Source organism: Colius striatus, chromosome 6 (genome assembly GCF_028858725.1).
Source record: "Colius striatus isolate bColStr4 chromosome 6, bColStr4.1.hap1, whole genome shotgun sequence".
NCBI classification, from domain to species: Eukaryota; Metazoa; Chordata; class Aves; order Coliiformes; family Coliidae; genus Colius; species Colius striatus.
In genome coordinates, this window is record NC_084764.1 from 1,504,549 (window position 1) to 1,515,861 (window position 11,313).

Sequence of the window (11,313 nt, forward strand, 5' to 3'; positions counted from 1 at the left end):
CCAATGGCGTGGCGCGGAGGGCGAGTTCGAACGGCTGCGGGGCAGGCGCGCGGCGGCCGTTGGGCGCGAGGTTCGAAGCGCGGCGGTTGGCGCGAGAGCCGCCTCAGCACGCCCCGCCATGGCGCTCCCTGCGCAGCGGCCCCTGGACACCCTCAAGTACGCCGAGCTCCAGCACATCGCCAAGACCGCCGGCCTCAGGGCCAACCTCCGGGTGAGGCGGGGGGCAGCTGCCGCGGCGGGGCGCGGGCGGCGGCGCGGCGTCGTGCGCCTGAGGGAGGGGTGGCTGAGGGAGGGAGGGATGCTGCGCGTTCCCAGCCGCCCTCTGAGGGGCATTTCTAAGGCTCCCTCTCTGTTCGACCTAGAGCTGAGGGGATGAGGGGTCGTGTAGGGAACGTGCTCCGACTGCTCCTGGGGACGTGGTAGTCATTTCAGGGTACGGAGCCGCCGGTCCCTGTCCGTTCCTGGAGGCGGAGGCGGCGCTGGCGGGGACACGGTGTTTCCCCCTCAGCGCCCGGAGCTGAGTGCCGGGGCTGGTCTCTCCTGGCAGCGGCGCTGCCCCTGGGAGAACGCGTAAGGCCAGCAAGGGAAGAGGGTCCGCGACTGAGGTGGACAAAGGAACCCTTTGTCCCGATAGGACTGAGACTTATGCTTGGGCTTTTAGTTCTGGGTTATCTTAAACTTCTAGTTGAGGGTTGATTTGGTACTGGCGTTTCCAATGAGCTATTGGAGAGACTTTCATAGCCTAAAACGCTGTCGACACGATCCTGTTGGTGTTGTTACTGTTGAGTATACGCCAGGGTTGAGAAGAGTGCTTTGCCTATGGTATGGGTAAGACAGAGGCTGTTGCAGATATTTGAATAGACCCGTTCATCCCTGGAAAACAGATGCAACGGAGGAAACTTAGTCAGGGATGTTTGTGTCTTTGTGGAGAATGCACTACGTATTTACCTATGGCCTTTGGTGCTTTCTCTGCACTTGACTGACATGAACAAAGCTCTAGTTGTAACTTACTCTGTTGGATCCAGGATGCGTTCTGCTTATTTGTTGCAATTTATAGACCCCTAGTTGGGTTTATGCGGGTAGGTTTGTTTGTTTGATGACTTAAGGCAATATTTGGTTCACGTGTTGTTTTGGTATCTCTCCAGGCAGACAAATTGCTGAAAGCCCTGAAGCAATACTTTGATGGAACAAAGCAAGAAAGTGAAAATATGGTAAAAGACATAAATCAGCCATTCTTTTTAATAAATGTTAGTTTTTAAGAACTAATTGGGCAGGGCATGTACTGAAGGTTACTGTGATATGAACGGTAATAAAAGCACTTTTGTTTTCTTAATAATACCTTTAGTGTATTTATGTGCTGATAGAAACTGACATGCCAATAATAGCTGTGAAGCAGACTCCTGTATGATTCAAAGCTGACTTCCTTTTAACTGCCAAAAGTAACAGTGCATTTCAGTACAAAACTATTTAACTTCCATTTAACATATATCAACTTTTGCCCATTGAGCTCCAGACACTAATCAGCACTAAATATAATTCATTGCATACCTGTATGAAAGAGACTAGATATGAATGAGGAAAGCATTCTCCATCTACAACTTGCTCTGATACTATAATACAGCTGTGATGTTCCCAATATCATGCAATGACATCACGGGAGGGTCAAAGCATCGTGCAAGTCAAACCTCACGTGAGAAGTGTTTGTTTTTTATAAGCTGAATAAAATACCTTATAATAAAGCAACTACAGGACTTGAGTCTTAAATAAATGAGCTTTGATGTTTAGGGAAATCTAGATATTGCCAATGTCTTGATTGTTTTGCTAGCAAATGGCATGCTACTGTGTCTTCTCTGTGTGGAAGACTTTTTCCAATGATAAACTTGAAACTGTCTCTTCACAGTATCCATGTTTCTCTCGGATATATTTCACCTGTTGAATTTCTTTTCTGCTTCAGGACCCTGAAAAAAGTGCATCTGCTTCTTTTGAACTGGATGAACAGAACAATCAGGAGGAAGAGTTGCCTGCCTCGGTGTCTTTCATTACAAAAAGACATGGTAAAGTGAAGAAAACAAGCAGAAAAAGGAGGAACTCCAAGGAGGAAACTAATACCAGTGAAGGAAATATGGAGCTTTCTGATGAGAAAGAGGTGATTTGCATTGTTTAGTCTTTGTGTGCTGAGATTTTGCCTCTTGAATGTGTCATTCCACAATGAGCAGTGATTGCTTGATAGTTATTACTTCAAGGAAATAAGTTCCTCTAAGTAGTATACATTTCTGAGCAGCTTATCTGAATGTAAGACTGCTCTCACTGGTTAATCCCTGTATTCTCTCTGTTCCACTCGTTCTAGAGTTTATCTCAATCTTTTTTTACTTTCATTATAGAAAAAAAGGTACCATGAATCGAATGATGGCTTAAACCTCACCATATTATAAGTCCCATTCCTCTCAGTGGGTTCTCTAGTCCTGAGTTGTATGACCCAGGGAGGGGGAGTTTCCTGGTGAGATGGGCATAAGGGTATTTTTCTCTAGAATTACATGCAAGTAGTGGGTGAACTGAAAACTATGTGAAAGGCTCCCAGATTTAGAGGAGGGAAATGAGGCAATGGGGACTCTTAGTCTGTCAGTGTTAGATACAGTAGCCAAAGCTACAATAATAACAATTGTCAGCCAGTGAATTAATTTTTATTTGCAAATAATTATCTTCTGTCAGTAAAGGCAAGTTTATGTTAGCTCTGTGCAGTTGAAAGCTTTGTAATATAGATCCACTTCTGAAATAACAGGGTAAGTATTTCACAGGTTAATTCAGGTGAGACAAAGTCTCTTAATCATAAATCTCCCACTCAAAGCAGGGTCAACTATGAGGTTAGATCAAAATGCTTAAGGCTCTATCTGATCTGATATTGAAAACATCTAAAGGATGGAGGCTTCTTGGCTTCTCTGTGCAACTTCTTCCACTGACCTCTGAACAACAGCCTTTCTTTATACCCAGTCAGAACAATCTGTTTAAATGAAGTATGTTTAAACTACAGCATCCTGAAATGAAAGAAAACAAAGTGCCTCGGAGTGAGTGTGGAGAGGGACAGAAGGTATTCCAAAATGAAGAACCAGTGACTAAAAAAAGAGCTGCTGAGCATCCAGGGATGGGTACTGTTCAGGAAGAACAACCAGAGAAGACATCTGCTAAAAGCAGTAGAGGTGAATGTAAGTAGAAAATTCCCAAAGAGTAAGCTTAGTAATTGTACTACTTAAAAATGTAGTTTTGGTTATTTTCTTATGTCTGTAAAGGTCTCTTTTGTGGCATGTGTGCTGAGCAGTACTTATTTGGGGTTACCAGAAAAAAAGCCTGTCTTGTCTGAGTTTGTGTACTACTTTTTTTAACATATTGTAACACAGATACACAAACTGCAGTGTAGGAATTCTGTGGCTTTGGCTTTGACTCCAGACCTCTCAACTTGATAGTTTTAGTGAAGGGGTTCTCAAAGATCTGAACATATCTGTGTCTTACACTGTGACTTGGAACACCCCAAAATGCTTATTAGTTTCTTAGCTCCTTTTACAAAGTGGCAAGAAAGGAAGGGCTTCCTGCCACGTGTTTCATTTTTCTTTTTCTAGAGATGAACATGTTTTGTCATTTTCTTTCCAGGAGTAAAGTAAGTAGGAAAAGCCACACAGACAGAAACCTTTAGATTTTGTTTAAACTGCCTAGCAGTATCTTCATGTATTACAGTGGGTCATCTTTCTATCTGGTGGCTTTTTTAACCCTTCAAACGTGATGCTGCTGCAAATAGGAATTAATTTCTCCCCTGCTATATGTGTCTGACATGAAGAAATGAGTTTGTTTGCCCAGTCTTACACTGTATGTTGTGGGGTCTGTCAAATGAGATACATATTATTTGCTCCTGTTAGACTCTGTACTTAATCCTGGACCTGTATTAAGGACATTCTTGCAGCTCAGTTGAATTTACAAGTATGATTTTTTTGGAGGTCATCTATAATTTTGAAACTAATTCACAAAACTAGAAATTTCAATGAAGGTCCCTTTAAAAGTAGAAGCAGTAGAGTATACAGAGGATGCTTTGCTTGAGGCAGCGTTCACCCTGAGAGTTGGCACACTACTCGGCTCTTCCTAGAACTGTAATTCTAAGTTTGCTTTCTGGCTATTTGTTTTTCTTTCAATAACCTCAGACAGCAAGAGCTGTGTGACAGGAAAATGCTCTATCTGCATTTAGTATTGAAAAGGTGGGTTTTTTCCCTCAACAAATCCTCTGTTATTAGTTTCTAGTGAGGATTTCTTTCAGTACATTAAGGTCATCCAGTTTGGCTTTAAAGGGCTTGTGAATTGATAAAAGAGCAAATGTTTGCTCTTGATGTGCAGTTGTTGAACTGATGTGAAGTCTTTACCTGTTTGGGTTCTTTTTCTTAAAATAAAGTTGATGTGATCATGGGTTTAACACTACACCTGAGCTGGGAGATAAGTACTTAGACTTTGTGTGTGTACATAAGGCAATGGCATAAAACCATTTAAAAAAAAGATGTTTCTTTAAAAAGATGTTTCTTCATCTGCATTTATAAAACACTATCTTACGAAACATCAAGATCTGTGAATTTCAAGTTTGTTTTGCTTACCACAAGGATAGTTCTCTTGTTGTCTTCCTCTGTAAAATGCTTTGCTATTGAAAGATAATAACCTAGCATGGCTGTAAGACTCACGCTGGGCTTGCAGTTTGCCAAAACGTGCTGCTCCTGACATGCCAGTTAAAAGGCTTTTGAGAGGTGTAGGACATGCCTGTTTCAGCTGATGTTCTTATTTCTCCACACCTAAATCCACTCTGAGGGGCTAAGGTGTGTTTTGGAACCAAATACCTTTTTAAAAGGTTATGACCACATGAAAATATTTCGCAGGAGCTCTAATGATCTTGTGCAATGTTCCTGTGGCAGGTGGCGCTCCTCACACCAGAGGGAAGATCCCTGTGTACACCGGCCGTGCAGCAAGGTCTGAGAGAACAGCATCGAAGGCTACTACACCAAGTAAGTTAACCAACCATCTTCAACAATAGATGTGTTGTTTCTGGATGAGAAGAGGCTTGGCTTAGTAAATTAAAACCCAGGTTTCTAATTCTGCTTTAAGAAGAGGACTGCATCTCTTGACAAGGCAAGCAACTTGTAAATTCACAGGAGAAAAGGACGTGCATGATACCAAATGTGTTCAGCAAACGCTGTCTCTTGGATCTCATGCTTGCATTCATGGTTTTCAAAATGCCACAGAGCAGGAAGACATGCTGTTACTCCTGCTTATAGCTTATAAAGCATAACACTACTGTTATGCTGTGTTAGTGTGTATCAGCTCATTTGCCTTCACTTTAAACAAATTTCTGTATTTTACAAAATTTATAAGTGTTCTTTTTTTTCTGTAACTGCAGAGTTTGGGGGTTGGACTCAATGAGTTTGAAAGGTCCCTTCCAAACCAAAGTGGTTCTATAATTCTCCAGAGGATGCACCAGGGAATTGATGATGTAGATGGGGAAGCAGATTCTGTTTCATACTGTGTTGTTACTTGTGGATACAGAGTCTTTAATTACCCAGATAGATTGTATTTTCTTTGAGGTTATAGCAACAGGTGTTTCAAGATTCTCCTTTTAAGTAGTAAACTTCCTTAGGAGCTTCTCAGATAGGTGACTTCTTGTTTTTGGAACTCCTTAGACTTTAAAAAGATGCATGAAGCTCACTTCAAGAAAATGGAATCCATTGATGACTACATGGAGAGGAAGAAAAGAATGATTGAAAACTGCAGCAGTTCTCTCAAAGAACTCAAGGTAAGTGATAACTCGGGAGGATATCTTGTGCCTGTATCCTTTAATTTACAGAGCCTCTCTGTAAAAGTCCTGTAGGGTCTCTTGAGCAGTAAGTAGCTGGTCCTGAGTATGTGTAGTGGAATGGTAGGAGCAGTGAAATGTGATGGCAGTTCTTTATGACTGGCTATAGGTAGTTATCTGTGTAGAACTTGTATAGCTATAGAAGCTTTTCTGTGTTAACAGTGTATGGTTTCAGTTGTAGGAACTTGTAGGAACTTGTCACTTTTGAGCAATAATGATTACATCACAATTTACTTCTATGAAGGATCTCCTGGAGCTTTTGTTCACAACTGTTTGAATTGCTGCAGCACTGAACCAAGGGGGTGGGTTATTTTTCAAAGAGTGGGGAATTAAATTCAAAGTCTCTCTTTTTTTGCCTTAAACTGATGTCCAATGACTGCATGTAACTGCTTTAAAATCCATGTGATACTTACTGTTCTCTGTGGCCCAGATGCTCAGTTCTTCTCTTTCACACTCACATGGGTGGGAGCTGCTAGAGGGGCTTTTTCATAGTGTGAAGGCCTTTAGGAGAGTGACAGCAATGTATCAATGGACAGAGGAATGAACTGGTCAGGGGACTTGTGGCAACGGTAGCACTGAGGCTCCTGAGCACCAGGCTTCTCTTTTTCTGTGCCATAACTTTGTATCAATGCCTACTGAAGACCAGTTACTTTTGGTAGGTGCTAGCCAAAACACTGAATCACTTGAGAACGTCGGGAAAAGGCACTCCACCTGACAAGCCCAAGGTATGTGTTTTGCCATCAGTTTCATAATAATACATCTAATTTTGCTTAAAATATGAGTGTAAAGGAAAAAAAGGGGAAACCTGCAGAGACTGTATGCTTCTGACTCACTGGGTGCTTTCTTTTTCCCTCAGCTGCTTTTCTGAGGCTTTCTAATCAGTCTGCTGACTCAGGATTTGCTTTTCCCTAGAAAAAAAACAGCAGCAAAACGTTTTTATTCAGCCCCAATCCAGAAAGGGGGAGATTCTCTGGCACCTGCACCCCCAGCAGCCTCCGGCGCTCCCCACGCGCTTCCCTGAACACTGCCAGTCGGAGCATTCTGGCTAAGAAAACGCCATTCAATCCTTCTGTCCTTTCAACAACCAAAATGAATGTCAGGTAAAACATCAAACCAAACCCAGCAGTGAGCAATTTGGTGTAATGCCCATGCAATAACCCACACTGACTGTGAAACCAAAGGGACAGTCCCTATGGTACTCTATTGATAAATGCCCCTCCTGGTTTTCTTCTCAGCGAAGGCATTTTTAGTGCATTTTGTGTCAGCTGTGAACATCTTATGAATAGGAGAACTTTCTACCTGTAAGAAAAGCAGAATGCAGCACCTTCTGTGTTCTGTCATGTCACTTGTATTCCTTGTATTTCTAATCATGTTCAGGTTCTCAGAAGCCACAAAAGACAACGAGCATAAACGCTCTCTTACCAAGACTCCGTCTAGAATGTCTCCATACACAGAGATCAGCACTCCTGAGAGCCAAAAGAGCTGCAAGCTCATCAGTCAGAAGAACAGCAAGAGGAATGCAAGCAATAATGATCTGACTGCATCAAAGGGTAAAGATTTGGCTCTTTCAGATCAAGACTTTTGCCTTATCTAAATTGGGTTACACCCTAATGCCACATAGACTCAGGTTTTAGTTTAATTCTCTGACTTGTGAGGGTTTTTTTTAGAAACTGCAGTCCGTCCTTTGTTTCCTTTGGTTTCCGGTGGTTTGACTATTAGGTGGTTAGGTGCTAGAACTTAAACATCCAGTACCTAGCTACTTACAGAAATGGGGATAGAAAACCTTCTGGACCTTCAGGGGACTACTATGTAGCAAAAGATTAATGTAACAGGCACAGGGAGATTGCTGTGAGAACTCTGGTGTCTTCTCAGAAGCCTCACTCTCTGTGGGAAGGGGACTCACCAGGCTTCTAGCTGTGCTTTAGGGCAGCAGGGTATTGTCAGCTTCAGCAGTCCACATTATCTCAGGAACTAACACCCTGTAAGACAAATCCAAAGTCTCTTGCTGACTGAGGGTGGCTGCAGCAGCACAGCTCTGCTCTCAGACTGGTGACAACTCAGGAAAACAACCCAGGGCTGCCTGTTGTGCTGTACAACCACACTGAGATTTTTTTTTTTGGGGGGGAGGGGGAAGAAAAGTTCCCCTGCTGACCTGGAGCTGTGCATTCCAAACAATGCTGCTTGGCTTAACGTGAAAATCCCCTTGGTTCCAAATAAGCACAGGGACTAGGAAATACAGCTTGTTCTGCAGGACTAGAAGAACCCCTGCAGCTACAGATGCTACTGCAGAGCGTAATCAGAGCAAGAGGGTTAATGCTCTCCAGCTCCTGCTCTTGCTGTGTTTCAGGTGAGCTGTATTTCTGCAATTCTGTAGCAGATGGCAGCATTTAATGGCTCTTTGGTCTCCATAGCTGTAAACTGATCTTCACAGGTGCTTTCCAACTTGCTCTGCACAGTGATGTTCTTGCTACTGTATCTAACTGTGATATCTTGCTGCTTTTTGTAGTTGTCACACCCTTCAAGTTTGCAGCTCACCCTGCAGAGCCCACAAGCACAAAGAAGACGTTTGATCTCAAAGCAAGTCTCTCAAGGCCGCTTCCGTATCAGCCACACAAAGGTATGGTGATCCCGTGGGGTTTGTGTTGCTCACACCCCTCACACTCAACCACCTGCAAACCAGGACAGCAATGCTTCATCTCTTCCTGTCATTCTCTCTCTGCATTCCCACGTGGTCTATGGGCTGCTCTCAAATTCCTACTCAAAGTGCCCTTTAAGAGCCTCCCTACTGAAGAGTTAATGGCTGAAAGCTCATTCAATAGAAGAACAAACACCCTTGTTTCCACTGAATAGATGTATGTGTATATATACAGGCAACATAAGCCTTACTGTGTACGGAACTTACTAAGAAGTGCTCCATTGTGTGAGGAGCTGAAGTGGTGTTAGCTGTAAGCACAGTCATGTGGCACCACCTACAGGAAAACTACTTGGAGTGAATGGGTTGGTGAAACTGGGAATTCAACTGAAGAGGCGTTTCAGTCCAAAGTCAACCAGCAAGTCCAGGCTAGCTAGTTCAGCCTAAGCACACAGTCACTGAACTGGTACTTCAGTAGTCCCTCTCTTTGCCCCTGAATTGTAGGACGACTAAAACCTTGGGGAGAACATAAAGAGAATGCATCCGTCAGTAGCAACATCTCTTCACGGAAGAAGGACTACAAACAGCCACATCTCCGGACAAGGTTAGTACACCACTGCTGTGTCCCAGGAGTGTTACATAGCCACAGAATGGTGGAAGGGACCTCTAGAGCTCATCCAGTCCAGCTTCCTGCTAAAGCCCGTTTCCCCTCCATCAGGTCACACTGCAACATGTCCAGGTGGGTTTGAAAACCCCAGAGAAAGGAGACTCATTTGGTTTCTTTGGGATTTCAGGATGCAGTTCAGGAAAGCATGCTTCTATGTTAAAGCCATTTTTGCCTCCAATAGTCTGCCTAGCGCCAGGAAAGCCAACAAAGATGGCAGCTCTGAAGCTGACAGACTGTTACCTGCGAGAGCTCTAGGTGCTAGCATTTGGACACTTCCCTTCACCTGGGAGGAAGCTGTGACTATTGACCTGTCGTGACCTGTCATGTCAGACCCGTGTGTTTCAGCAGAAGTATTTGAGATCTGGATTCAGTTCTGGATGGTTGTGTTCTCTCTGCACATGACAAGAGCAGCATGCTGGTTAAGCAGGTGTTGCACCTCGGTCAGCTGCAGATGCCTCTGGTGGTCTGTAAGCTGATGTGGTCTGTCTCTTTTTGCCCTCCAGGGAAGAAAGGCGAGAGAAACACGAGCAAGAGAGGAAAAAGAAAAAGGCTCAGGCTCTGGGAAGCCGTAGAGGACTCTCCGTGGGTTAGGAGGAATAAGTATCTGAGAAACTTGTGTAAATACTCTTCCTGTCCTGTAAATATTTGCTGTCTGCCTGTGCTTTAGGTTGCTATTAGCTAATGCAGTCCAGAACACTTAGGAGACTTTAGAATGCATCTGAGCTTAAGGTTTTAGCAATCAACTTCTCCAATGAGAATAGAGTTCTAAACTTTCAGGTGCTCAGAACTAGCCCTGTTTGCCTAAGAAGGTTTTGATGTAACTTACTTGGTTAACTAAAATGTTGAAGAAGAAAATGTAAGTGGAAAAAAGATACCGAAGAAGCCTTCTTGCAACTCAGAACAGAGCTCTCCACCACAAGGCCTTTTTTTTTACCCACTGGCAGCTTTGGGCAGCCAGCTTCCTAAGGTGCCCCTGTGAAATGACAGGGGCTGGAGATGCCTCCTTGCCCTCTTCCCTTCAGTCCTCGAATTCTGTACCACCACTTAGCATTGCTAACTGCAGGCCTAGGATGTGGTAGGGAATTTCCAAGAACCACCCAAGCTCTCTGCAGAACTAGAAGCTTTTACAGCAAAACTGTAAAACAGCGTGTTTGTTGAAAAGTCACACCTGAGAAGTGGCTTTACAAATGACTGCCTGTGTGCTTTTGAACAGGTTTGTTCCTTTCTATAGTAAATAAGCAGCTGTTAACAAAATTCTTCTGCTTTATCACTCTCTGATGTCTAAAAACTTGTTGGTAGTGTTGAGGCCCATTCAGTGCTCCTGTTCTTTTTTGTTTGCTGTTGTTGTTGCTTTTTATAAACACCTAGAAAAGCTGTCTGGATTTACTATGGATAGAACTGGAAAGATCACTTAGCAGTTCTAATTTCAGCTAGATATTTGAGCCAAGTAATTGTTTCTCTGAATTTAGTCTCCTACAAAACACACCCTGAAATGTCAAGAACAAGCAATTATTTTTATAAACTCGCTTCGGGGGGCAAATAAATGTTTTGTCTAGATTGTGCTTATCCCTGCTGCCATCATTCAGTGTGCTCTGTAGCTGCCTCCTTTGGCTTACAGAATAGAAGGGTTCCGTAGCAAACTGCACAGTGATATTTGCTCAGTACCTTTGGGTGTTGGTGGTTGTTCTATTCTGTAAAACTACACTAGTTTTGCTCACACTAGTTTACTACCTGATGTCTTTTCTGGTGATGAGTTTACCTTGTGAGGTGAGCCTGCCCAGCACTGCATGGGAATGTTTGTTACAGTATCTTTAGGAACAGCCATCCCCCCTCTTTTGCTTCTAAGCTGTTTAATTTTGTGCAAGTGTCATGGGTTTGTGGGGAGCTGGTGATGGGGAAGAGGCTGTAAAGATAGCTCCTGTAAGAAGTTGCTCAAAACTCTCCCCAGCTCTGAGCCAGACCCACTTCTGGGGCTGAGCCAATTGGGTGCCTCCATGATCACTTTTTCAGAGGAAGAAGCCAGAAGAGGAGTGTTCTTCCTGTTTTTTCTTGCTGCTTCTTTTGCCCCTGCTGGTGGTGCAAGGACTCAGAGGAGACAGAAGCAATCATTCAGTGCTTGTTCTTCAATGTGTTTCTCAAATT

General features: G+C 43.5%; 1 protein-coding gene across 2 annotated transcripts; it reads left to right on the forward strand.

Annotated features, from left to right (window-relative positions):
- The first annotated feature begins 118 nt into the window (after positions 1-118).
- Positions 119-10,695, forward strand: NUSAP1 (nucleolar and spindle associated protein 1). Of its 2 annotated transcripts, XM_061998371.1 has the most exons (12): positions 119-211; positions 1,146-1,211; positions 1,955-2,146; positions 3,029-3,200; positions 4,938-5,027; positions 5,700-5,812; positions 6,532-6,597; positions 6,785-6,972; positions 7,250-7,422; positions 8,379-8,489; positions 9,009-9,108; positions 9,675-10,695. In XM_061998371.1, exons 1-12 carry the CDS (start codon positions 119-121, stop codon positions 9,760-9,762), a joined length of 1,452 nt encoding a protein of 483 aa, XP_061854355.1. In that variant the 3' UTR covers positions 9,763-10,695. The 2 variants fall into 2 exon arrangements, with proteins under 2 accessions (XP_061854355.1, XP_061854356.1); XM_061998372.1 differs by lacking the exon at positions 6,532-6,597.
- Positions 10,696-11,313: the final 618 nt, after the last annotated feature.

Excerpts from the sequence above, each read along its gene's own strand:
- NUSAP1 (XM_061998371.1), top strand. The coding sequence starts at position 119 with ATGGCGCTCCCTGCGCAGCGGCCCCTGGACACCCTCAAGTACGCCGAG. Across the intron at positions 3,201-4,937 it reads TAAAAGCAGTAGAGGTGAAT|GTGGCGCTCCTCACACCAGA; the intron begins GTAAGTAGAAAA and ends TTCCTGTGGCAG. Across the intron at positions 6,598-6,784 it reads CTCCACCTGACAAGCCCAAG|AAAAAAAACAGCAGCAAAAC; the intron begins GTATGTGTTTTG and ends GCTTTTCCCTAG.